This window comes from Corvus brachyrhynchos, unplaced genomic scaffold (assembly GCF_000691975.1).
Source record: "Corvus brachyrhynchos isolate BGI_N302 unplaced genomic scaffold, ASM69197v1 scaffold93, whole genome shotgun sequence".
NCBI classification, from domain to species: domain Eukaryota; kingdom Metazoa; phylum Chordata; class Aves; order Passeriformes; family Corvidae; genus Corvus; species Corvus brachyrhynchos.
The window spans coordinates 900,800-927,285 of record NW_008237273.1 but is presented as its reverse complement, the minus strand read 5'-3'; the positions used below and the strand labels follow the sequence as shown (position 1 = coordinate 927,285).

Sequence of the window (26,486 nt, the reverse complement as noted above, 5' to 3'; positions counted from 1 at the left end):
TTCCTGAAATTCATTGTTTGCATCTACATCTGTTATCAGGTTGCTTTATGCCCTCACTTTGTGCACACATTGCGTGTTTTGAAGTTAATGCTGATCTGCAAATGTTTCCTTCAGGTTGTACACGGGAATTACAAAATATACACAGAAGAACCATCTCCTTCTGAACACTGGCTGTTGAAATACTAGAAAGAGTATGTGGAGGCAAGAGTTTCACAAGTGAGCAAAATGCTACTTCTTCTGTTTATACTGACAGAGCAACAGAACCAAAATCAAGCTTTATCCACATACCTCCTTCACAACACTTTGCCCAGATCAGTAATCTATTATGGATTCAGATAAATTTGGATTCCTAGGAGTTGGGCGTCAAACAAGTCAGAAGCATTTGTAGGTAACTAAGTCATCCCCATATAGCCCAAGAAGTTCATCCTGTCAACTAAATTGCAGAAATGTGCCTTTAGTGCCTAATTTTCAGAAGAACAAAAGTGGTTGCAATGTACTCACAACAAACTTTTAAAAATTTTCCCTGCTTATTTTTGGCCAGATTTTGTTAAACTCTTACACTTTTTTCCCCATAAAAAAGGATCTTCTGAGATAAAAACAAATTGTTTTCAGAGATCTCCCTTTTCATCTGAGTTATGGATTACATTCAAGAACCAACTGATTAGTTAGCTACTAAAACCTAAGCATTAAAAACTTTCTATAAAAAGGATAAAGTCTTCCTTTTTTTATTCTATATTAAAGAATCAATTCCAATATGCAGATAAAAGATTTCAAGCAGCTACATGCAGGACCTCTACCACTCTGAAATCCAGGTGCCTACACCAGGAACAGCAGTTAATTTGTAGTGTACAAAAATGCCAATATGCAAGAGTAAATCAAAGCAAGTTCAATTCTGCAGCCGTCCTTTTCTCCTCTGGCTTTAGTTTTGTTGGGTTTTATTTGTCTAGTGTATATACCTGGGAAAGGTTTAACATTAAACACTAGAATTGTGACACAATCTGCTTTGCCTTCTTTACAACACTACTACCTGATTAATCTGTATTTTCAGCAACATACGAGAAAGTTGTTTGGAAAGGAAGATTATGTGTTTATGGAAACTAGTTCATAATAATATTATTTTACTATGTTTTAAAACTGTTTGGATTTCACATATCTAAAACAGCACTCACTAGACAGATTTTCCTTGCAATTTAATGAGCTGGGAGAATTTAAGGATAACTAAAACTTGATTCCTTGCAAGTTGCATCACATAATCACATGGTTTGTCCATTTAACACTCAAATATGGTCTTTGTGTAGCTGTCTGTTGGAAAAGAATGTATAGAGTTACATGGAAAAAATTGCTGACTTTGATTTGTAGAAATAGTAAGTTGTTTGGATCAATGCTTTAGATAGACTTTAACTTTAGAAGGACAGAATCGTGCCAATTGTGTAACTGGAGAAGAGGGGAAAAGATGAAGAATCAAGGACTGTTTTTTAATTGTTATGTAGGTCAGGTATCAGCAAGCAACTATGCATAAACCCAAAGAATAAAGAATAATAAAAAAAAAGTTTGTGCTTTCTCACTTTTAGTTGTTGAGAAAGCACAATAGTTCTATCAGGAGAGAATCTGTCTAGGTAATATCCCCATATTAACTTAGGATCAGCACTTTTAGACAAAATATAAGGCATCAGTCTATGATGCAAATATATTTTGTCACAAATAGTGCCACTCCCTTGTTTTCACCTCATAAAAAAAATCTGTTTTATTGTTTAATGTAAAAATTGTTCCAGACAGATCTTCATCCCTCATAATTTTGAAGAATGAAAGTTTTTAAAAGTAGTATCAAGCAAACACATTCATGCCCAGATGCAATTAATATTTTAATCTATGCTCCTTTTACATGCTACAGATATCTTTTTTTCTCTACAAATTATTCCATTGTAAAAGCCACACCACTAGCTTTCAGCCTGGAATAAATCTTATAATATTTTTCAAGTAACAGAAACTTTTAAACTGTTGACCAGTATCCAGGCTCTCCTTGCCAAGACTATGACTACTGTAGTCAATTAAATATGTGAGGTGAGGAAGAGTCTTATCTACTAGACGCAATCCAAAAGATGGATACATCTTTTCAGATCATACACATAAGCACTCCATTTCTGCTAATATACACCTTGAAGACCACATTTATAAATACATTTTAACTGAAATATTGAATCTGGACTATCAGTGCAAAACAATTAACCCACAGGCTAGTATGAAACCAAGGGAGAGGGTGACAAAGAATTCAAGGAAGACACTTCTTAAGCACACATGCAAATAGTATAAAGCATAATTTTTTTTCAGGCAGTATCTGTTGACAATCCTTGTATGTATTCTAATACCATTTGAGCTTCCTACCTAATTTTTAGAAAGCCATCCACCTCTGAGCTGCTTTGTGTAGAAGCCTATCCTTCTTTGGAGGAAGCAGCCAGTACGTTTACAGGATCTTATAGTTTATCAGATAGAGAACACAGGAAAGTTGAGTGTAAGTTTCTGTTTTCTCACAGCAATAGACACACATTGTGAAAAGGTCAGCAAAGGTAATTCAGAATACTGATTGGGACAAGAGTAAGGAGAAGGGTACCAATTTTAGGTACTGTGATCTGACGAAAGCAACTGCATTGCAGCTTCCAATACAAGGTTTGAAATATTTGCATTCATACAACCACACCACACACTAATAAAAGGATCCCCCTCTAGGTAAAGGTGATTTTAAAGAAGCAATGAAGAATCTGAGTACTGGAAAAGTACTTCATTAAAATACACAAATATTGGTGGCCCTTAAGAAAGTCACCAATTATAGACTGCTGTTTAGTCATCACCTTTTTGAACAACTTGATATTGTGGAGGAAAAATTTGAGGAAATTAAAAAATATATATGGGGGGAAAGCAGACCAACCACTGAAACATACTCATAATTTTAAAACATTTTGACATACTTTACAATGTGCCTATGAGATAAAAGAGAAGAATATATGTTGCAGCTCAATGAAACTGGTTTGACAAATTGCTCAATTAACACCTTTTGGGATTCAAAAGTGTATATATCACCATGCTCCTGGTTTGTTCACCTCTGCTTTTGTCTCTCAAAAGTTTAGTGTGCGTCTTTCTTGTTTTTATATTAAAGGTGCTCCAAAGCACTTCCTGCAACACTCAACCCTGCTGCTTGGTGGAGCATCTATTTTCTGCATCTTTTCAAGAACTTCCTCTGGTAGTTTTTTAAGTGCAAGTCTGTATTCACTATCAAAGACCTCTGAAATAGAAAAAGCACAGTTGAGGTTATTTTGCAAACACTGTACAACACACTATACTAGTCCTATAAAATGCTTTTGGTGATTTTTATATAGTAACAAAATTATCTTCACTCACTAGATGCTGATTTTTTTTTTTTTTTTTAAATGCACCCTCTCAGAGGGCCTGAAAAGCATCTCCATAAGATGGTGTGGCACCACAACACATCACAGTGCCTGCCCATTGCTTCTTTCACAGTTCCGTTTGCCTGTTCCCAATGTATTTTGGCTATCACGTTCCCCCACAAGGGACTCACTTCGACTGCATAGCACCAAATAGAAGACAGGATAGAACACATCAGGAGGGGGGGGGAAATCAGGTGTTTAGATGACATAGATCTGATATGTGGGTCGGAGAAAGATGGACAAGACTGGAAACAAGCTTTCAGACATGAGGAATTAAAACTTCAAGCTCTTCAATACCCTTTGTTACAAACTAACTCATTACTGTTTTCAAACAAAGTCAGCGTTATTTGTTCCATATGAATTTTATTTACATAAAACCAACACCTAAAGACTGACAGCCCACTACTTCTCACTAAAACACAACTGAATCTTAGAAACTCATGGATGAAAAGTCAGTTTTATACACTAGCTTTCATGTAAAATATCCACAGGGACTATACATTTCACAGTTTTTTTTACTTACCAATGTCAATGTTTTCTCTTCCAAGAGACACCAGAGACAGGAAAAGAATTTCCCTGTAAAAACTCCTAGGGGAATATTTTGAAGGGTGAGTTAATGAAAGCACCAACTATCCTGTTTACAAAGTCAATATTGAAGACTTCCATTATGTAGTTTCTGCAGCTGTTTTGTTAACCTTGCTTGTGAAGACAGTGACCAATCTCCATGACAACCAGCTCTAATGCCTGAATACTTTTACTTAATGCAGAAAGAAGTATTATTTCTAGATCCTAGTAGTTACATTTTCTATGAAAAATTCCTCTGCCATCAAAATGCCAAGCAAACAAGAAATATTAAATTAACCACCACTTTTTTATTTATTATTAATTTGTTCCTGCCTGACCATGAAGCCCTGTGTGGGTTTCTTTTAGGTCACCCATACTTTTTGTTTCTTGTTTCAGAATGTCATGATCTATCTCAAAAATAGATATCACTAAATAATCAGATATTCTTTTTTTCCCCTTGTGGAAGTCATAAAGATGGTCCTCTAGGCAAATCAGTTTCTGTTTCTTTTTAGTAACTACAAAATACAGAAACAAAGATGACTTAGCATGATAAATGTCAAACACATCTGCTGTAATTTACTTCAGAGCCTGTGCTTTTGTACAAAGCCTTCCTTGAACTGCAGTGCAGATTACAAAATGTACCATTACAGGAATTATTTACATATCTCCCTCTCTTTGTGGATCATGCTGCATCCACTTTTCATAGCCAGTACTCCAGGCTGCTGGAATTTCAAAAGATGTAACTAGGGAGAATATTCCACACACTGCAACAGGATGCTGTACATTTTTATTTGTCAATTTTCTAGACCTGGAGTACCGTCAAAATCTGTGTAATTGATACCTGCATTTTTCTTACTGACTGTAAAATGTCCATTTTCATTAAAGAATCACATTCATCCATTTGATCTGGATGCACCATGCATCTGCATACAGAGTGCATCTCTTCGTAAACATAGGCATAAAGAAATACACGTGGTTTTTGGTGGGCACAAATGAAACTGAATCTTCCCCAGAGGTCCTTATGATATTATCACTATGAAATGTACACAGTCTGATCTTATTTAATTTTTAGTGGGGAGAAACTAAGAAGAGATTATCCCTTTACCTCTGTCGTTTCATATCTGGCTTAACTTTCTGTAGGAGGAGGTTGATCGGCTTAATAACATCATTGTGTTGAATACTTAGTTTGATGTTCTCTAACAAAGTGTTTGTTGCCTGCTGATCTTCTGCCAGTGTGGAGGGTTTCTTTTCAGAAGAATCTGGGAAGTACAACCATACAGACTATTAAAGCAGTAAAGATTTTTTTTCCACTTTAATAAGCAGAAGTATTTCCAAAAGTGAGATACACATAGACAACCTCTACTCAATCTACAGAAATTTGTTAAAATGGAAGGACTTTGTCTGCATATAGTCTTCACTCAGAAGTAACTTCACCCAAAAGTGACAGGATGCATCAAGTATCCATGTGCAAGAGGTCGCACATGACAGAAACACAAGAGACTGAAGAGTACCCAGCATCAGATTGCCTGTGATGGTTGGTTAGCTCAGATTCATTGCTGTACTTAAAAATTAGGTTCACTGCAAGAAGATTATTGTTAAACAAGGGAAAAGAAATAAAATAGAAGTGCCACTTTTCTTAGCAAAGAAACTTTTCTTATCAAAGCCCATCTTAAAAGCCACCTACAATTAACTGGTAACTTTGGGATACATATTGAAATAGATAATGCACAGCTGAATCAAACAAGAAAGAAAATGATCAAGACATTTACCATCGTGATTTGTTACTTCAAATGCCACATTCAGAATAACACCAAACTAGTATTTTCTGGAAAACAGTGACTCATGAGGGAATAGTAAGTCCATGTACTGGAAAAGAAGTTAGTTTACAGACTAGGCAGTGAGTACATGGTGTGTAAATGAATTGCAGACCAAGCCTAGTAATCTTCACCACACCAACATGACATTTTCATAAAATTGACATATATGATGCTTTACAAATGTAATTTCTTGTTTTCAAAATATCTTCTGACACTGCTATATGGCCTGTCTAAAAAGCTATTTTTCCTCCACATCTAAAACAGGCCTTTTGCTCCTTTGTTACACAAATATATATATTTATGCATCTTCATCCATGGCTAGATGATTTGGGGATGCTTTTCATCTATTATGGTTACATCAATATACTTTGTAGAATCTGAGGGAAATACCACATTGTTTGGTGCGCTTGAATGTACTTTTCTGATCAGTGTTGTTATTTTTAGGACATTTTTCAACAAACCCTTTTTAATTACTTAGAACCAAAATTAGCACACTACACAGTTTTTAGCAGTTTTTAAAAGTTAAAACAGGGACTTAGAAGTTTAGATCAACAAAGATTTTTTGATGATCAGAAGTAAGGAAATCCTTAAGTTCTTATAACCAGTCTGCCTGTTTTTATGCTAGACAAGGCTTTCTTTGGTCTTACTTTGTGACAGTCAAGAGAGGTGCCAAATGTATCTATTAATGGGACTTGTGATATTTTGTTCATTTACAGAAGTACAAGATACCTTTTTGTAATACAGCCTTCTTGTACATGCCTGCAGAGCTATTACCAGATCATGCAGCAAAACATTCAAAACAAGTGAGGCTTATTTAGCACCACATGTAGAGCAATCAGCAATTCCTCCCCCCTGAAACTGTATGACATATGATGAACAGATTAAACTTATTTTCACAACTAACTATGTGAACTATGTGAAGTACTTAAGGGATTGCAGATACTTCACACACTAAAAAATACTGCAAATTGATGGGCTGTGTGCACATCAGCCACTATAAAACAACAGTTTCTTTCCATAGTCTCTGCTCCCTCTGCTTTCTGTAGCATTTGTTTCACTTACTGAGATTTCTCCAAGATATATACAGGGGCTCCCCTGGCTCTTGGTGGAGGTTGATATTGTCCCATAGAAGATGGATGTATACTAGCTTGCTATCTTGAGCAAGAGATGTCAAAGGAAGCTAAAACACATGAGGAAAGAGAAAAAGTTTTAAAAACACCAGGACAGTGTTACATTATTTAAAAACCATGTTCTTTTACTAATTTTGCAGACAAAGAAGGTTTACTCTATTTAACTTGAATCTAACAAAGAGGAACAGATGATATCTTTTACAGTAAACTGCACTCAACCAGAGCAGTCACAAGTACTGCAACATTTAATTACCTTTTTTAATCTATCCCAATGTATGAAGACCATTTAATTTTCTACAGGCATCTGAAGAAAATATTTATAAGTATATACCTGGAAATATTTTTTGTGCCCCAAACACTGTATTTGATTTGTACTACTTATCATACCATACCGCAGTATTTTCTGACCTGACGAACATTTTGGTATGCATGTCTATATGTCGGCCTTCCCAAAAAGCACAAAGAATCTTCATATGTATGCAAATATTATTTATTTCCATAAAAAATATATGGAAGTCAAAGCAACAGTTATGTAATTATTTTATAAAATTAAGTGCCCCTGGAATCACTAATACAGCAAGAATTACCAGGCAAGAAAAATTTACCACTTAGTGTGCCTATTTAAATAGTAATTACATGGTATTATGTCCCATCCTGTTGTTTTCCCTCTTACAGCATTGTGGTTTTCCAGGATGCTATAGATTTCATTAGTATTGTCTTCAAGTACATTTCTTGCAAAATTTTTCTCAGTTCTAGGTGGGTGTTTCTTTGAAAATTGAGGGAAAGAATTTTGAAGTTGAAGCGCGTATAATTAGATAGGAAAAGAACACCTCTTTTTTTGCATGCATCAGGTACAAATACATATTTAATTTTGTGTTTGTACCTACACATAAAAATCATATCGTTTTCAATCTACTCCTTTAAATTAGAAACACAAAGTACTCAAAAAATAGATCTGTTCTACATTCTTTTGTTCTAGTCATGTAGTACTGAAACAAAGTGGAGTTTGAATAGCAAAACCTATTATTGCAAGAGAACAAAAAATACTGTCCATTAACTTTAAAGATTATAAACTCAAGTATGTAACTCACTCTGTGTGTATTGCAGTATATTACAGATTTTGAGTTCTTTGCAGACACATCCTCTTTCCTTTCTTCCTATTCATCAATGAATCCTACTCTCTGGCTTTTTAAAAGAGACCATCTTGACTAGAATTTGAAGATTGTTTTCACACATCTCCCTTCACGAATCCTTATGGAAAACAAACCTACCTAGTTGTATTATAAAAACCCAGTAACTTATATTCAGCTATTCAGGAATTACTTACCCAGTATTTTTGAACCAAGCTCTCCAGCTTAACTCACGGTAATACCGCCGTTCTAACACGAGGAAGCCACTTACCTGCACGCCATCATTGCAGTGCTCAGATGTCAGAATGAGTCCAGGTAAGTTGCTAGGCAGATCCAACCGTTGGAAATACCAGACTAGGTTCCAGAAGATTATGGGGTGTTGATTGATAAATTTGGATGTATGGATTACTTGCTCTCCCTCATTCTCCAACAGTGATTCAAGTTCCTTATGCAGTACCAAAGGGCTCAAATAGGGTACAGATACAGGGGCAGGGTTAGGTCGTTTTATTAAAGGATCCTAAAAATGCACAAAAAAAAGGTTTTGGTTTTTTGGTTTTCTTTGTTTGTTTGGGTTTTTTGTTTGGTTGGTCTTTGTTTGTTTGCTTGGTGTGGGGTTTTTTTATGTTTGTTTTTGTTTTTTACTAAAACAAAGAAGATTTTTTTTCCAGAAGTACTCTTCAAGATTACTTGCCCTGGAAACCTTCATTGCAGAGTTTCTTTTGATGTTTGGAAGAAGCCTCTGGTACTACTGAACACACAATAACTTTAACAGCATTGGCAGTTTTGACCATTAGGGATTTCTTAATTTTAAAGATCAATCACCTAGGCTTTCTCTATTATATGAACAAGAAAAAAATGCTAATTTGTTAGAACTTGTTCCTGATTGTACAGTTTCAAGCTATCTAAGCTGGTAGCCAGTACCAAGCCTGCAGCAATGGAAATTGAAGAGAAATGTCAGTAATTATATCAGCTGTGGAACTGAATCATAAGTTCGCATGTTAAGGCAGCTTCTGGAAAATAACAAGCACCAAGAGAGGAGAAACACTTATTTTCACAAATAAGGTAAGAGGCTCAATACTGCCTCTTACCTTTTCCTGTCCACTCAACAGGTAAGACTAACAGGACATACAGGAGGAGTGTAAGGAAGAGCACAGAAATTGAACAAACTTTCATTCTTGCAACATGTTGCGCTATTGTGTTTAGTCTGGTGTAGGAGTTGTTTTACTATTGAACTTCCAGTTTTAGAAAGACAAAGACTAGCTTCATTCTCTTAGAGAGAATATTTCAAATCAAGCAGATCTGTTCATACAAAGTACTGTAAAAGCAATTTTAGATAAACTGAACTAAGATTTTTTCAGTTATAAGAAGGTGAAAATATGCTTGGCCATTCCCATTCCCCAAATGGACAAGAAAGCTAGTAGTAGAATATTATTAAGTTCATTAATTAAGTCTTCAATATTTTTCTCTCAACTGAATATGCAACTTCTAGACTTACCACAGCTTCCTGCAAACTATTTGGAAGACTAACTGTTGAAATGCCATGAGACGGTCTCTGGGAAAGATCAATGTTTTGCAGTGGACCTCCAACACTGTGGCTCCGAGTCAAGGACACACCCCTTTTTGGTGGACTATTGGCACGTGTCTCCATGGTTGTGGGATCTATAGTCTTCTCTTCTGCCACTTCACTGTGTGAATTTTAGAAGAAAATGTGCTGATATGAAACTATTCAGTATTTCTATGGCAACAGGAAGGAAGCAGAGAAAGGCTGCCAAGTAAAGATTCCAAACCAATTTTCTCTATTAATAAGAAATGGTACTTTCCTACTTAGCTCCATTGTTTAGGGAATACAGAACAAAATGCCTCTCAGACCAGTATAAATATCCTCCCAGAAAAGCAGCTGGGTGTAACTTAAGATATGAATCTGAAAGCACTGTAGTTCTGTACAGATACCACTGCTCTGGTACAGCTTTACCTTGCTTAGAAAAACAGCAATCTACAGTTTTCCCAATCTATGAAGATTATCTTCCTTTCACTATGCTCATCTTTACTTCCTCTTCCCTTTATTTTCTAAGTGTCATGAACAGAACAACAGTATAACAGAAAACAATTTAAAAATTGCATGCCAAAATAATAATAAGAAAATTCTGTCAAACTCATCCAGAAAGCTAATTTAAGTAAACTCAGGCTTGTCAGATTTAACACACACAACCAAGCCATTTGCAGATCTGGGAATATTCATTCTGTGCTCCTTACAATTATAATGGATGAAACTACTACTTCAACTAGAATACAGAAGAACAAAATGAAACAGAAAGTGTCTGCTTCCATATAATCTGCAGAGAGAGAAGAGATTATTTACAGGTGACTTTCATTCCTAAATTTTACTTTAGTTAAAAATACATTGCCATAAAAATTAAGATGTTAACATAAGCAATACCACCTTTAATTTTTAGTGTATTAAGACTAACTACTATTGCATTGATTAAAGCTCTAGTTGTCTGACACAGACATTAGCTCATTACTCTCAGGCACTAATACTCCAGAACTTCAAATGGAATAATGATTTAAAAAACCCCAAACAATTACAACAAAATGTAAGCAATCCCAGCAAAAAGGTCACAATTCATAGCAGCATTATTTCAATTCTTCCCTTGTCCAAGATGACACCTTCCTCTTAATGCTTTTTTTCCTCAAACTATTTCAAAAGTGGTATTGTTTTTCTGAGTTTTACACAGATTTTGTTTGTCATAGAACACAAGCTCAGCACAAGTCTTGAGTGCTCCCAGAACTTTCTCTCAAAGTGTTCCAGCAAATGGACTTAATTTTTTCCCGTAATGCAGTGTCCTTCTTTTTAAATCATACATACAAGGAAAGGAGAAGCAATGCTTGAATTTCTGTGCGAGTTTAAAAGGTGATGGGGTTTTAATCACACTGAGTTGAGGTTCTACTAATTGATTCATAGTGGATGGACATGAAGTTTTATTTCTATAGCTGTGTCTCTAGAACCTACTCACTTGTGGAATGAGTTTACTTCAAACTGATAAAAGCATGCTTAAAACATGCAAAAAGAGTGAGAGGAAAGAGATGATCCTCAAGTTACAACTGTACTTCACCACATTTGGTATAAAAGCCAGCCTTACCCTTTTAAGTGTGGAAGTACCGATGCATTTCTGACAGAACTAACAATCCTGTTTTACCTACCCCTGCTCAGCTGCAGAGCTGGTTTCTTCAGCTATGGTGTGGCTGGACTGCAGGTGATCTGAAAAACTGATCAAGTCATCAACAGGTGGACTGGTCAACAGTTTCTGCTCCAGGGGATCCGTGGTTAATGGTAGAGTACCACTCTGTAAACTATCTCCTGAGGTACTTTGCTTCAGGAAAAAGCTAGTTACATGAATGGGAGGGAGAAAAATACAAAGGTAAAGATACAGAGTCATAAAATTATTATTTTCTACATTTAATTTTCAAAAGTAGCAAAAAAAGGAGACAACATTAAAAAGCTTGACAACAGGACATAAACTCCATCCTACTCTCACCCCTGCAACTTACACAGGCAGAGTAAATTAACACATAACAAGATTCGATCTGCAAAAAGACATCCTACACTGGACAAAAATCATTACAAGCAACCTTAGTTTGTCATGGTTCCAAATCAGCAACAGCATATTAATAGCTGACACATCACTGAAAATGGTTGCTATTGTAATCTGACATTACAGACTGCACAATCATACACCACTATAAGCACAGGACAACACAAATGGGTCTTGCTTTGCTAAGTCTCTTAAGTACACACTCTACAGTTAATACAGATGTTAAATTTCTGCATTAGAGAACACTAGTGGAATCTCTGTTTCACAGCAATAACCACTACAGTGAGAACTGGAACTTAAAATTAATTTCCATTTTCCACAGTGCAGCTAAAAGAGGTTAAAAACAATAAGTAGAGAAGCTTAAACTGGAGAAACAATAAGGCGGAGCATCTGGAACTAAAAGCTGCTAGCAAATATGATCTGGGAAAAATTCTTTGCTGACAGATTTAAAAACCTCTTCATATGCTTTTATACAGTTTAAGGTCCATAGGCTTTGTTTTAACATTGAAACAAAATGAAAACAGACTTACACATTCTGTACAGTTATGCTTACATAGAAAATAGGAAACAAAAAAGTGATAAAAAGGCAACCGGTTCTTCAGGTTTTGGCTGTTTTTACAATGCAACTCAATAGTTTACATGACCTATAATTTCCTTCAATACAATCACGACCATCAAATAGGCAGCAACATTCTTCCGTACATCTAGATGGGGAGAGATATCTGTAGAAGAGGCTGCTCCTGTTGACCTTAACAAGCACCTTTTTCCCATGAGAAAGTACATAGCAAAAGATCATCCTCAGCCATAAATACCTATGTAAGAATGCTTCAATTAAGCGGCCCAGAACACAACTGTGTGGGTTGTGTGAGAGTGTCCGAGATAGAAGAGCAAGAAACATCTGCTTTGACATTTATTCGTGTGATTGGTTAGTTTCCTAATCACCAGCCGCATAGTTTGATCCTAAACTTGTGCACCAAAAAAAACATATAAATACTGCTGTGTGCTTAATAAAGCAATTCCGTCAACTTAGAACATGGTCCAGGTTTTTTCCAATTGCTACAATATCTAAGATCCTCTTGTGAATAAATAAAACTATGCACAGGTACGAAGGCAGAAACAGAGTATCTATAAAATGCACTGACCTTGCAGAGCCACGAAGGTCTTTAAATTCAACATTAAGGAAAGGTAGGAAGGTACTTTTACAGAAAGGGCATGTAGTGTTCAAGTTTGAATCGTCTGCTGTCCACCCAGCCATAATTTCTTCATCATAAACCAAAGCATCACAAGCTCTACATTGAGAGCAGCTTGACATCAAGACCTAGAACAGCAGAGAACTAATATTATCAGGATTCTTTTACAATTGTTTTTTATAGTCTTAGTACCCACAGAAGTTTAACATGTATCAGAAGACCAATGGGGAGAAGTGAGTTCACGACTTCTTTCTCACCATACTCAGAATTATCTCGTCCACAGTAACTTTTACCTATGAAATAAATACATTAGTAATTTATTTTTGACATGGAAGAAACATTACGCTAAAAGGCTACCAATTTAGCATTTGCAATTTTTTGCTTCTATGAAAACTTATAAATACACAAATTGTTTTGAATTGTATAAGTAAATGCATGTCTACTTATCCAAAAAGGAAAAAAAATCCCACAAAACCAATCAAACACAAAAGAAACCTTTATAATAGTGTGGTGTGTAGACTCTGGCTGGATGCCAGGTGCTCACAAAAGCCACTCTGTCAATCTCCCTCTTTAAGCAAATAGGGGAAGAAATATGTGACAAAAGGCTTGTGAGTCACACACAATTGAGACAAGGAGATCACTCAGCAATCACTGCCACAGGCAAAACAGACTCGACTAGGGGAAATTAATTTAATTTACTGCCAATTAAAAGTTCAAGTAGGGTAATGAGAATTAACCCCAAATTTTAAAACACCTTCCCCCTACACCTCCCTTTTTCCCAGGCTTGACCTTAATTTCTGACTTCTCCACCTCCTTCCCTGAAATGGCACATGGGAATAGGAAATGGGGATTGTGGTCAACTCATCCCATGTTTTTCTGACACTTCTTCCTCCTCACACTCTTCCCCTGCTTCAGTGTGGGGTCCCTCCCACAGGAGACAGTCCTGTACTAACTTCTCCAAGCCCTTCTCACGGGCTTCAGTTCTTCACTAGCTGCTCTAGCATGCGTCTCCTGCAGGGTCACCAGTCCTGCCAGCAAACCAGCCTGGGCTCCTCTCCCCACCGAGTCATAGGTCCTGCCAGGAGCACTGGCTCCCGTCTACCAGGTTAGCCTCCTTTGGGCATCCACCTGCTCTAGCATGGTGTAGATGCTGCTGGCGCACAGCTGCTTCACCATGGCCTTCACCACAGGCTGCAGGGGAATCCCTGCTGTAGTACCTGGAGAACCTCCTGTCCCTCCTTCTGCACTGACCTGGGTATCTGGAGAGGTGTTTCTGTCACGTGTTCTCACTCCTCTCCTGCAGCTGCTGTTGCACAGCATTCTTTTTGCCTTCTCAAATACACTATCCCAGCATTGCTGCCACTGTCACTGACTGGCCTTGGCCAGTGGTGGGTCCATCCTAGAAGCGGCTGGCATTGGCTCTGCTGGACATGGGGGATAGTTCTGGCAGCTTCTCAGAGAAGCCACCCCTGTAACCCCTCTGCTACCAAATCTTTGCCATGCAAATCCAATATAAGTGGAAAACCAGAAATTTGTGTTTTAACCTAACAGAAGTCTTACCACTAAGCTAGATAGGGAACTGGAGAAAAGATGGTAAAATTAATCCTCTACTATCTGAAGAAAGGACTATACACCTTGTGCCTCTTACTTCATTGTTTCACTCACGTGGGAGAAAAATCCGAAAAAACAGCATCAAATACAGCTTCTAATAAATTTGAGAGCTAATACAATTTAGATATTTGCCCAATAACATTTTTATTTTATTATGCTATGCCCTTTATATAATGCAGTGCAGAAGCTTGACAAGCCTAGATGTCCAGAACATCAAACATAAATGAAAACGACATAGGACCTAGCAAGGTAACACTGCAGCTGAAAGAAAAGCAGCCAAGGCAAACACAGTGACCATTGCCTACATATCTGAAATCTGAAAGCATCTACATGTACTAACTGAAACTGAGAAGCATACTAAAACATTATTTCACTAGTTTTGGCTGGGATAGAGTTAATTTTCTCGTTAGTATTCTTTATAGTCCTGTGTTTCAGACTGGTAACCAGCTTCATGTTAACTGATAACACTCCAATGTTTTAGTTATTGCTGCACAGGGCTTTATACACCATCATGGATTTTTTTTCATTATGTGTCCAACCCAGCCAGGAGGCTGTGAGAGGACACAGCCAGGACAGCTGACTGCAGCTGACCAAAGTGATACTGTGTGACCAAAATGATACAGGAAACATCATGCTCAGAGACAAAACTCTGTGTTTTTTCCAAGGCAACTCTTCCTTGAGGTGTCAGGGTGTTGACTGATCTCTCCATTACTATTTTTTTGTTGTTGTTGTGTCTCTGTCTTTTCTATTTCTTTTCCCCCAGCTCAGTCATTAAATTGTCTTTATCTCAACCCTCAAGCTTTGTTCTTCTGCGCTTTCAATTCTCTCTCCCATTGAGAGGGGAGTAAGCAAATACCTGTGAGAGGGCTTTGCTGCTGGCTGTGGTCAACTCATCACTATCATCATCATTATTTAACAATGATAAATAATTATTTAGTAACAACACAATTTTCATAAGGAAAAAAAATCTAAAACCTCACAAAAGCTCCTGTTTCATCTCTAACTTCTCTTTCACTTCAAGTCTTGACCCTTCCCTCAACATTTTTTTCTCTCTATATATGAGGGATGCATAAAAGTATTTAAGAGGCTCTTCTTTTTTAAAGCTGCTGTTGCACTCTAACCTACAAGTATTAAGCATCTCTGCAGTAGAAACAAGGAAAAAATTGTTTTGAAGAAACCTGCCACAATGCAACTAAACAGGTAATAATGCATACAGTAATATTGACTAATTATAGCTTTAATTTATGAGTTTATTATCTTACCTCCATTGCATAGTTCTGGAAAATGCTGGATAAACTAGTATTATGCGAAGAGCTGTGCTCTGATTTCTCAGAATCTAGAACTTTCATACTTTTTGGGAATGAAACTTCACCTGCACAAAAAGAGTCATTTGAGTTTTGTATTCAACCAAAGAATGACTAATCCATCCCCAAAGAAAACAACTGCTGTTCAACCAAGGCAAGAAAATTGTACCAAAAGATCTCCAAAGATACATGTATCTGTAACTCATTGACATTATAATTACAATATAGATAAATATAACATTTGTGATTAACATTTCAAGGTTATTTTTCTAACACAATGTATCACAGATTAGTAAAAGAAAAACACAAAAAAAATAGACTGGCAAAGAGCAGTAAGATTGCTCAATGTATATTGACCAACTCTAAAAGGTTAGTCATGACTTCTTGAATAATACACCCATATATAAATAGCACACATAAGGACAGCACCAGGTGAGGCGTACGATATCAAAAATGCCATTACTGCGCTTAGGTTTTCCCTGATTAACGCTGCACTAAACCAAAGATTCTTTCTTCGGTAATGCTAGGTTTTATGGTTATGAGCCTCATCCAGGAAAAGGGGAAAAGAAGTTGGAATATATTCACCAGAAGAAAATGGTTGGAATCACACTTAGAAGGAAAAATTTTCAAAATTATTTTTGACATGCCCAAATTTTTCTATTCAAAAAATCACCACCAGTATCCCCTCATCATAAAGAAGGCTCCTCTGTTTTTTCAGTTCAAGATTATGTTTGTGAACAAATTTTACATGCCTTGTTGGCTGCCCCTCTTTACAGTTAGTTCTTATAACCCTCCTAACTAACTGAAACTAGAAGATATCTAAGATATCATGCCAAGATTTTGGGAGACAGAGCCATCTTGTCTCCAGTATGCAAGACAGTTCCTCCTCTCTTGATGCAGATGGCTTTACAATATCTGCATCACTGAAGTACTGCATTACATAGAGACCTAAACCAAACCCACAGCTGGCTCAAAACCACATATTTTTTCTCAAAATAAGAACCAAATCTGAACTGAAAATTATTAGATTTATTTAATCCAGTTTTACATCTGGCAGGGGAGGGATGGACAATTTGCTATAGGCTTACAGTCATCAATTATTTACCATGTACATCCAAGTATGTATCCAACGCCTCCTATTCCATGGTAAAGATGAAGAACTTTTAGTGTGTATTGCTTTAGGTTTTTCGTGCACATGGAACTACGGGGTTGTTCTGTTGGTTTGGTTTTGGTTGGTTTGCTTCTTTCCTCCCTCAAATGATCTGTCTCTGTTAGTTATGCACCTATCTGCAGTTCTCAAACTGCTCAGCTTTTCTGTATTAATATTTCACTATTAATACTTTCAGGGTCTTATGACTTTACATGAATGAGCAGGTGTTCCTTGCTATAACTAGTTAGTAATCTTCCTATCACATACACAGAAAGTATTTTTGTGGTTAAACTCCTGCATATTTATACATTCAATGAAGAGAGAAGCATTAGCTACTTGATACTGCAAGAGAAGAGTATAAAATGGAAGTAAAAATTTGCTTGTAATTCTCTTAAGGGCTTGAAATAATTTCACATTATCATAGCTTCCACTGTTTTGAGTGATTTCACATACAACAGTTCTCCCTGTTTGTTGTATTGTAATCCAGTTGTATTATAGTAAGGCCCTCTGCACTCGGTGGAAAGTCCTCCTGATGTGTTCTAATATTGAAGCAGTCCAGCAGAAAAGGGAGAAAATCCGAAATTCCAGGGAAGAAAAAAAAAATTCAACTCTCAGTCTCTCTCTGGAGAAAAAGAAACTGAACTGGAAAGCAGCAAGCCGGGTGCTTCCATCCCCCCCTGCCACAGCTGGGAAAAAAAAAAACAACTACCTCTGTGTGACCTTGAATAAGCTGCAAACTGCTTTGAAAATGTTTTGCTCAGTTTTTCCTTCCCCCCCTCAGGCTCAGTTTAAAGGCATAGAAAGGCACAGGAATTAATTTCTGGGCATAGGGCAGCGATATGGGATACACATCATAAAGTCACCCCAAGACACAGGGGAAAACAAAACCAAATAATCTCACCTGCACTGTAATGCAGTCTTCCTACATCTCCACCGCTGCTGCTACTGCCAAGACTAGTAGTGCTTTGTGCAAGCTCATTTGTAAGCAGGCCTGAGACTCCAGTTCTTGACAACAGATTATCTCCTAAAATATTATCTTCAAAACCAACAGGGAAGTTACAGTCTGGTCGATGGCTTTCTTCCTTTAATGCAAGAAAAAAAAAGTAGCATTTTTGAGTACTTCCACATCCATTATTTGGCTTCCATCTTTATCCTAAAGAATAAATAATTAAACTACCAGATTAAGATAAATCCTGATGTAAAAAAATTATTAGATATAAATCTATGTAACCTCAAAAAGTGCAGATACTGGACAAAGCAGGAGGATATTGAAAAATTGACAAACTGGGTGACAAAACAACAGGGATATAAATTTCTTCATTACAAGAGAAACATGACAAATCATGCAGAACTGTGATTCGTCAGACATTACACAAAATGAAGTAACTACCACAAAAAAGGGTCAAGTTAAAGTCCTATTCTCAGAATTGGAGACAGGAAGGAAACATACCAGCTGAAATGATGCAGAATAACTCAGTCACCAAAACACAAGATGCGACAAAGTACAATCATTACAATATTTAAAAAAGGTAAGTTAAATAAATAAAATAGGAGAGAATGAAAGGATGCTTGAAGAAAAGTAAAATAAGTCACATCCTTGGAATTATATGCCATTAAACAAAATTCTATGCAACGGATCAGCCTAATAGAAACACACAGAAGAAACATAAATCATAGGAAAAAATCTCAGGAAAGAAAACAAGGCAGTGAAATTTCATTGTCACAGGTAACACCTGGTTAAAAAAAAAAATATTTTTTTTATTTATTTATTTAGTATTAGAGACCCTATTAATAACATCAGTTAAATTTGTTTCACATAAAAATGAAGTCAGAGCTCTCTTCCCCTTTTCCACCTTTTATGAAGGCTGGGCAATGAAAGGAGAATTTGAGAAAAGCAACAAGAAGCTATCTTAACAGCCTAAAGAGGAGAGACAAAAGATCCTTAAAACCAAACACCAGATTGACAGATTAACTGGGTCAAGCAGAAGCATTTCTAACTGCGAAAACTGTGTTTGAAGGCACAACAACAAGACATATAGAAAAGAGGAAGTTACAATATTCATCTCTCTATATGCTCTTTCATTCTTGTCATTGTAGTCTGAAATGTTTTACTCTGAAAAAGACACTGCTAGTTACAGAAGAACCATAACATTTAGTTTCCAAATTCCTGACAAGTAAATTTACTAGAGCTCAGGCTGCACCTTATTACTTCCAACTTTAATCCTCACCAACCTGACCTCCTGGGTTTGTAATTTATTTTCACAGCCCAGTTTTCCGTAGTAAGACAAGAAAGTATGGCATCACTTAAGGTGACATAAATTGGTACTTACTAGGCTTTCTTGGTTCAGTTTCTTTACATATAAATAAAAAGATAAATAAATAAATGGGGGCAATGTTGAGAACAAAAAGCTAAAACTTAGTGCATCAAGACCATCTAATTTGCTTTGTTTGAAAAGCTTTTTTTTTTTTAATAGTAAGGATAAAACCCATAGATAAAGTGTAATTTTTATTAGCTAATAAAAGTCAATATTTAATAAAAAACACCACCTAGAGAAGCAACGTTCTGGACCTAGAAGTTACCCCTCCAACTTTCTGTCCCCAAACTTTTCATATTGAAAAACACTTACCTCATCATCTGAGTAACTATAAGCCGATGTTACAACTCCCCACATCTTACTGGCCACATTGGCAGCCTGCTTCATGCCTGATTTGAAAACATCAATTTTTGGTCCAGACAATATATTGTCCAACTTCAGATTGGATAAAGTTGTTACAACAGTTCCCAATGAGCCATGTGGAGAAGAACGACCCAGTCCTGTCAAAGATGAAGACCGCTCCTTTTGAACTTGTGGATGGGATTGTTGCTTTGATCGTCCAGTGAATGTTTTGGATCTGGAGACAGAAGGACTTCTTCGATTTTCGTAACACTTGGGGGATGGCAGGATGGGATCCAAAGGCAGGCTTGATCTCCTTTCTTGGGAGTGACCAAGTATACCAGAAGCTTCTGATTCCTTATCCAGCTTGTGCAGTTCCATGCTGGGAAACTTACTACCCAATGGGTTCTTCAAATTCATATAGCTCTCTATTTCATCTGCCAAATTTCGTGCTGCAACTGGTGACACCAACTTTTCCCCTGGTTCTGGATAACCTGGTTGCGTGCTGTCAGTAGCTAGCAAAGACAAAGGGTCCAAGCCTACTTCAACATCTTCCCTTTCGATAGGCTTAACCACTCCATAAAAGCTATTTCTTTTAGCAGTTGCATCTTTGGCTTCTGGTTTCAGGTTTTCAGACTCAGCTGACTGTTCATGATTCATGTCTGCCACTGTGGTCATGTTTCCATCTCTTCCATTCTCAAGATGCTCCTGCCCTTCCCCAGGTTCTTCCAGCACTGGTAAAGACCTATGCTCTAGGTCCCAATCACTCTCAGTCACACAACTCCAAGTGCCACTGATGTCAGAAACCTGCTGGTCAGGGATATTTTCAAAGCTGTGGGATTTATTCATATGACAGGGTGAAGTTTTGGCTCCAGATAAAGCTGCTGTTAGGATCTTGGCATCTTCTCCCATCATTATTGCTATTTCTTTAGAATGCAAGTCCAAGCTGCCTTTTTTCAGCAGCATTCCAGCTCTGCTTTCACTGCTGAAACTGCAGCTTCTCTCTGAAAACAGTTTTTGCCTCTTCTGTCTTTTTTCACTTGTTTTCTTAGGAGAAACATTACCAAAGACTACATCTTCGACCAAATCCTGAGTTATGAACAGTGGGCTAGAAACTGTTTCTAAAAGAGAAAATGCATTAATAATATGGTATCCACAGCCACCAAAAATGTTTATTTCCTGAAATCATGTGAAATCTCCTTAATCTCCTTACATAGAGGAGAGTACCGCAGTCCCAAGATACCCATTAAGAAGTTACACCAGCATTAACACATTATTTCACTGGATGCAAAGGCATCCTGCAGATCAAAAGCCACCTACTCTTTGGAGTCAAAGCTGTGTATGGCTCCTACCTCCTTTCCCTGTGCCAACACCCAGAGAGTAGGTATTACATCCATGAACTAAAGGGAACTACAATTCTAAGTAAAAATTGCTCTGGTTGGTTTTGGGCTTTTTTTTCCCCAAGAGCTATATTCACAGATTTAAACATCAAACTCCATAGTTCATTCTGGTTCTGAAAAAAACTACCACATGTGTCTGCCCAATACAGATGCATTATTTCACTTATGACACAGCCGTATATTTAGAAAATGCTAATTAAGTGTAGCGTGCGGAAGATATAAACTAATCTTATAAATATTCCTATTTCCTCACGGTAATTGGAAATATGTACTGCCTGGATAGCTGTGTTAGCTAGGTAAAAATCTCTGTAACTACAGAAATTCTATTATATTCGGACCTCAAGAGAAGACCTGTTGTACCATATCCGCCTGCTGGAGAATGTTTGAATCTCACATCAATGCTGCTTCTTGGCTAGCCATCAGTTCTCATAATTGTCAAAAATGTTCCAGGCAACTTCTTACCTGAGACTCAATTCTTTGCTATCAAGGTATACTGAAGCTGGGCTACTTTGTCTTAGTAAAGGACAGACACAAAGGCAGAAAAAAAATTCATCCCAAAATCTGGCTTTTATATATCCATAAATCTTCCTCATCATAAATCTTGAGATAAGTAAATAAATTTTGTACAGCACACAGACAACACACATTATTCCTGCATTATAGATTGGCAATGTAAGCTGCAGGAATAGAGACTTATCCAAGATGAGCAAGACTTAGATGACAAAATTGAGTGGAGACACTATTTCTCTATGTTTTCTAGTATATTACTGAAACACTCTGAGTGCAGGGCAAGGAAAATCTTGATTTCAATCTACGGAACAGTGATTTTCAACCTTAGAATCCAGAAGTTCCTTTTATGCCATCTGCACAGGATAATGGTGGAAAGCAAACATTGTGAGAGACATCTGCACCTTGAACAGAAGATTTGTTTCTTTTCATAACATGAAACAGATGGCAAAACACTACAGCACAAGATCAGGACTTCAGCAAGCTCTGTTTCACCCAGTGACTCACCACCACTGCTCTTCCTTCCACTGCTATCAAAAATGCCAGATGGAACTTTCACAATACTGTTACCCCAAGCAGGTGGATCAGCTGGACTTGGAGTTTCTGAATTCAGCTGTTGCTTTTCGTAAGATTTTTCTGTAGAAACCTCTGCAAGAAAGAGAATGTGAACATTAGTAAATTTACCTTAGTAATTTCATTTGCACTGATATGTAAAATACAAACTCCAACTGTCCCCTTACATAATAACAAACTAAAGGATCAGTCCTACTAAGTACTGAGCATTTCCTGGAAGTAATACCCTGAGAGGTTACAGTTGCCAGCATTATGCAGAGAGTGCTTAGCTGTTCACAGGGTTATAGCATTTGCCAATTTCTCCCCATAGTATTTTTTTCAACTAACCAAAGCAGAGTAGGAACAGTAGTTCACAGATTTTCATGCAGGGCAGTTTGTTAAATGAGAGCTTTAGAAGCCCTAACTCCCACAAAAGATCTCATAACCCAGATATGAAACAAATTCAGTAATGAAAACAACAAAATACAGAAAAACTAAGGGCAAAATCTGAACAAAGCCAGGAGATGACCATAAGGCTGTCTATAGTTGGGAAGAGTTGGTAACAAAAAGTAGTGCCTTTTATTAGGTCAACAAGTACAGCTAAAAGAATTGTCAAGATTTCAAACAGACAAATGAGAGAAATGGAATGTAAATTACTGTGTACTCCAGCATATGTCCAATTTTTCCTTCTATATTAAGTTAATGTAATAAAAGGCTATTTCTACCTATAGGCATTCCACTGCTATAATTTAGGGCACAGAAGTAGTATAACTATATGAAATCTGTTGTATTCTGAGCCTGGCAACATTATTAATTCAATACATTAGGCATTTGTGGTAGTCTAATGCATGAAACACATTTATTACCAAAAGCCTTCACCAATGTAAACATGCATACTTAACCTCCTATTAAGTCTTCAGTGTTAGAAGAAAGATCTTTCTCTACTTGTGTTTCAGTTGGAGGAAGACTATCCACACCATCTCTCAAAAGTTCATCCTTGGATCTGTAACCCTGGTCTGACTGACAATCTGCTTGAAGAAATACAAATATATGCTTCAAGTTCGTTTCTCCTTCCTAAATTTGTGTTTCAATAAGAAAAAAAAGGATCTGAAATTTATTTGTTTCACATGCTGTTTCTCCAGAAAAGTTCATAGTAAGATCTCAAAAATGTCTAATTGGTGGAAAGATCTACTCAGTGATGATAACACCAGAGATAATCAGGCTATTCCAATCCAAATTTACTTTTCTAATTATATTAAATACCAGTTATTCCCCTAGAAACACTCTGGTGACTATTTTTAATGCACTGTATCTGCTTTCATTCCTTTCCTATCACATTAGCATGAAATATTTAACTGCTGGGTAAGCTAAATTCTCAAATGCATTAACAAAAGAAATTTAGACAAGCACAGCCATAATTGAGCAAACTTCTAACAGTGAATTCAGCCCTAAAAAAAAACCCCTGTACTATAAACTGTGCTGTATCTTTGTGCTGTATGCAAAAGTAAAAACTGTAATAGAAGAAAAAGTAAAACTGTAAACATTTTTTAAACGTTTGTTTCTCTGCTATACCAGTTAAACTTGCCAGATGTAACTCGCTAAAAAAAAGTTTACAGTAATCCAAAAAGTTTGTCATATGAAACAATCCAGAAAGTCTCTTTTCTCTGTTATTTTTATCTGAAGTGCTGCTGCATGTGCAAAAAGACAAAAATACTATACGGACATATTTCTCAGCAACATGCTAAACAGAATTGTTTATATACTTCAGAGTTCCTTTTAGCACACATTACTGTACCAAAAAAGATCAAAGTGTAAATCACTGAGTGTGAAAGGTGTTAGGAAACTTGGGTGACAGACATAATTCATCTACCGTACATATCAGTGCTATTTATTTTACCAAACAATAACAAATATGTAAAAAAGAATCAAAAATTTGAGTGGCCATCAATTAACACATTTGGCTGCTGTATTGAAAACTTTTTATATAGAAAATCAAGTTCTGACATTCTTTGGTGCTTATTTTCTCTCTATCATAGTTTCAATAATGTTAGTAATCCCTGCCTTGAGCAGAAGTGAAAATACCCTATCAATAAATGGGTGAATTACCTGCAGGAGTAACATTCAAGGGTAGAAATAATGCACACGCGCATCCAAGGCTTCACACCATAAGTCGGCACCCCACACCGTGATAGCCAAGGATAAATGCGGCACCCAAGGGACAGCAAAGAGCAAAAAGCAGAGCAACAAAGAGCAGAGAGAAGGGAAGTTCAGTAATCTAGGCAGACATATCAGATGAAGCACAGGAATCAGACTCAAAGTTCTCTTTACAGAAGGGCTCAAGATATTAAAAACATGAAGAGTGTGCTAGAATAATTTTGTACATTAAGTTTTGAAATACACACAGAAAGGAAGTTTAGTTGAGACTGCACAGGTAGGATGTGATCAGTACTAAAGCAGATACAAAGAACCATGCATTTTGTCTTGCTATCTCAAATTATTAACTTCCTGTGCACTCTTTTTACTTCAGTTTGTCTCAAAGAGTGCACACTATGTTTAACGTGGAGTTTTTCTCCAGCTTATCACTTGCCTTTCCATTTCCACAGTCTCCTAAAACTGTGTGACAAGGTTCTGATAATGTCTGTATTTATTTCAAAGTTTAGCAACTACTATTAAGACACTTGAACATGGCCTTTAAAAGCATGGTTTACTATAACCTAACATAACATACTAATTAGACCTTTCTGGGATATCATCAAGGAGAAACATCTTTTAAGTGTTACCTTCTAATCACCTCACCAACTATCACTCCTTTCCTTTTATGGGAAGATTTTACTGACACAGACTATTACTTCTATGAATAAATGACAACATGCAAAAATTAAACAGCCTCATATGTCAGAGGCTTCAAACCTTTTCTGAAGGTTAACACAAAAAGCAGGGTACATGAGACCACAGCAAAACATTTCTTTTAATGTAAGAGTATTTCTACTATGGTCCATTCTAAACTAAAGCATGATGTGCAGTAAAGGAAGAATGTTCAACAATAGTGTACTTTTTTTCTACACAAGTTAACTCCACACTTCTCTACAGCCTCAAGAAGGGAAAGCAGTAGTTGTGGTGGGGAAACCAACAGGACACTAGAAAATTTAGCCTTATGGGGAACTGTTAGTAGTAAACCCAGCAGAATCTAGTACCTGTGCTAGAGTGATTATCAACGGAATCAAGCCTGACTAAGTCACTGACGAAGAGGGTGTGCTCCCCACTGTTAGCATCATTAGAACTATCCACGCTACCATGGCTCACCATGTCCCCATCACTTCCACCCGTGGGACTCCGCAGAGCTAAAGACATGAATGAGAGCTGGTTAGTAAGAGAGGACTTAATTGTTCAGGTTTTTTAACAAATCTAACCTCTTCAGACAATAGTAAATACTTCTGCTGGCACATATAAAATAGGAGTATGAAATTCTGGCAACAGAAATCAGACAATTAATTCTTCAGTATGCAAAAGACATGCTAATCCTGTTACAAGCATCAAGTTAGCAAATACCAATTTTTATACATTTAAGGACAGATTTTCCACTTTCAAAAGCCACAATGTTAGCTGCAATCCCTCAGAAAGCATGTCATGCTCCTGTTGACCAGAAATAAATCAATTTCAACTAACTTATTACCTGATATCACAGGCATTCGTAGGCTCTGCGTTGATTTCTTTAAGCACTGCCTAAACTGCGCTGTGCCACGAACTACATTTCGTACCTTTGTCCACAGGAATATGCCACTGCGGTTACTACTAGGCCAAGAAGACTCTAAAACAGCCTGCAGAAAGAGACATTTTTACAATAACAAAAACAGTAAGGAAGTTACATTAAAAAACACAGTAGGGCAAGAAGCTTCTTTTTTCCCCTCATCAAAAAAAAAAGCATTTACTGTCAACCATGTGAAGTAGGACAAATACTTGAAATTTTATGAGCCCTTCCCTTTTATTCCACAGGTCAGTACACAACAGCTGAGTAAAAGCAAACAATGGATCAAGATTTCTTTAATTAAACAAGATGGATTTTGTTCTTATTTATATATTTTGATTGCAACAGAAGACCATAGTAGCACCTCTTTTCTTTTTCCTTTATATTGTTTACCATGAAATTTCATCAGGATATTCCAGAAACTTGGAAGCAAGGAAAAGAGAGAGAGGCTACTTCAACTAGGCTAATTCCAGCCTTCATCCATCTTGGATCTTGCTGTCTTAAATAATACACCTTAGAATAGATTTATTTGACATGGAAGCCCTAGATGGTTCCAAAATTTGCAAAGGCAAACAGTTCAAATCTATATTTCAATAGAATTTTTGGTTAGCCAAACAGCATGGGAATGTAAATTTAACAGTGTAAAACCATATACTGTAGATTCAGCCATTCTGTAAGCATGTCCAAAAGGATTGCTTG

General features: G+C 36.8%; 1 protein-coding gene across 4 annotated transcripts in view; it reads right to left on the bottom strand.

Annotated features, from left to right (window-relative positions):
* The window catches only part of DENND4C (DENN domain containing 4C), a 64,789-nt gene that overhangs the window by 1,463 nt on the left and 36,840 nt on the right, over positions 1 to 26,486 (bottom strand). Inside the window, exons 19-33 of one of the 4 annotated variants that reach the window (XM_017730591.1) lie at positions 25,716 to 25,860; positions 25,237 to 25,383; positions 22,945 to 23,073; positions 21,998 to 22,138; positions 19,557 to 20,704; positions 17,831 to 18,011; positions 15,738 to 15,847; positions 12,817 to 12,992; positions 11,283 to 11,465; positions 9,577 to 9,766; positions 8,353 to 8,598; positions 6,884 to 7,001; positions 5,110 to 5,263; positions 3,964 to 4,028; positions 1 to 3,277 (exon numbers count right to left, since the gene is read on the bottom strand). The exon at positions 1 to 3,277 is cut by the window's left edge and continues 1,463 nt beyond it. In XM_017730591.1, coding sequence (XP_017586080.1) covers positions 3,141 to 3,277; positions 3,964 to 4,028; positions 5,110 to 5,263; positions 6,884 to 7,001; positions 8,353 to 8,598; positions 9,577 to 9,766; positions 11,283 to 11,465; positions 12,817 to 12,992; positions 15,738 to 15,847; positions 17,831 to 18,011; positions 19,557 to 20,704; positions 21,998 to 22,138; positions 22,945 to 23,073; positions 25,237 to 25,383; positions 25,716 to 25,860 — 3,270 coding nt within the window. In that variant the 3' untranslated portion in view covers positions 1 to 3,140. The remainder of the gene's footprint in view (positions 3,278 to 3,963; positions 4,029 to 5,109; positions 5,264 to 6,883; positions 7,002 to 8,352; positions 8,599 to 9,576; positions 9,767 to 11,282; positions 11,466 to 12,816; positions 12,993 to 15,737; positions 15,848 to 17,830; positions 18,012 to 19,556; positions 20,705 to 21,997; positions 22,139 to 22,944; positions 23,074 to 25,236; positions 25,384 to 25,715; positions 25,861 to 26,486) is intronic. The other 3 variants (XM_017730592.1, XM_017730593.1, XM_008630852.2) reach the window with 3 other exon arrangements.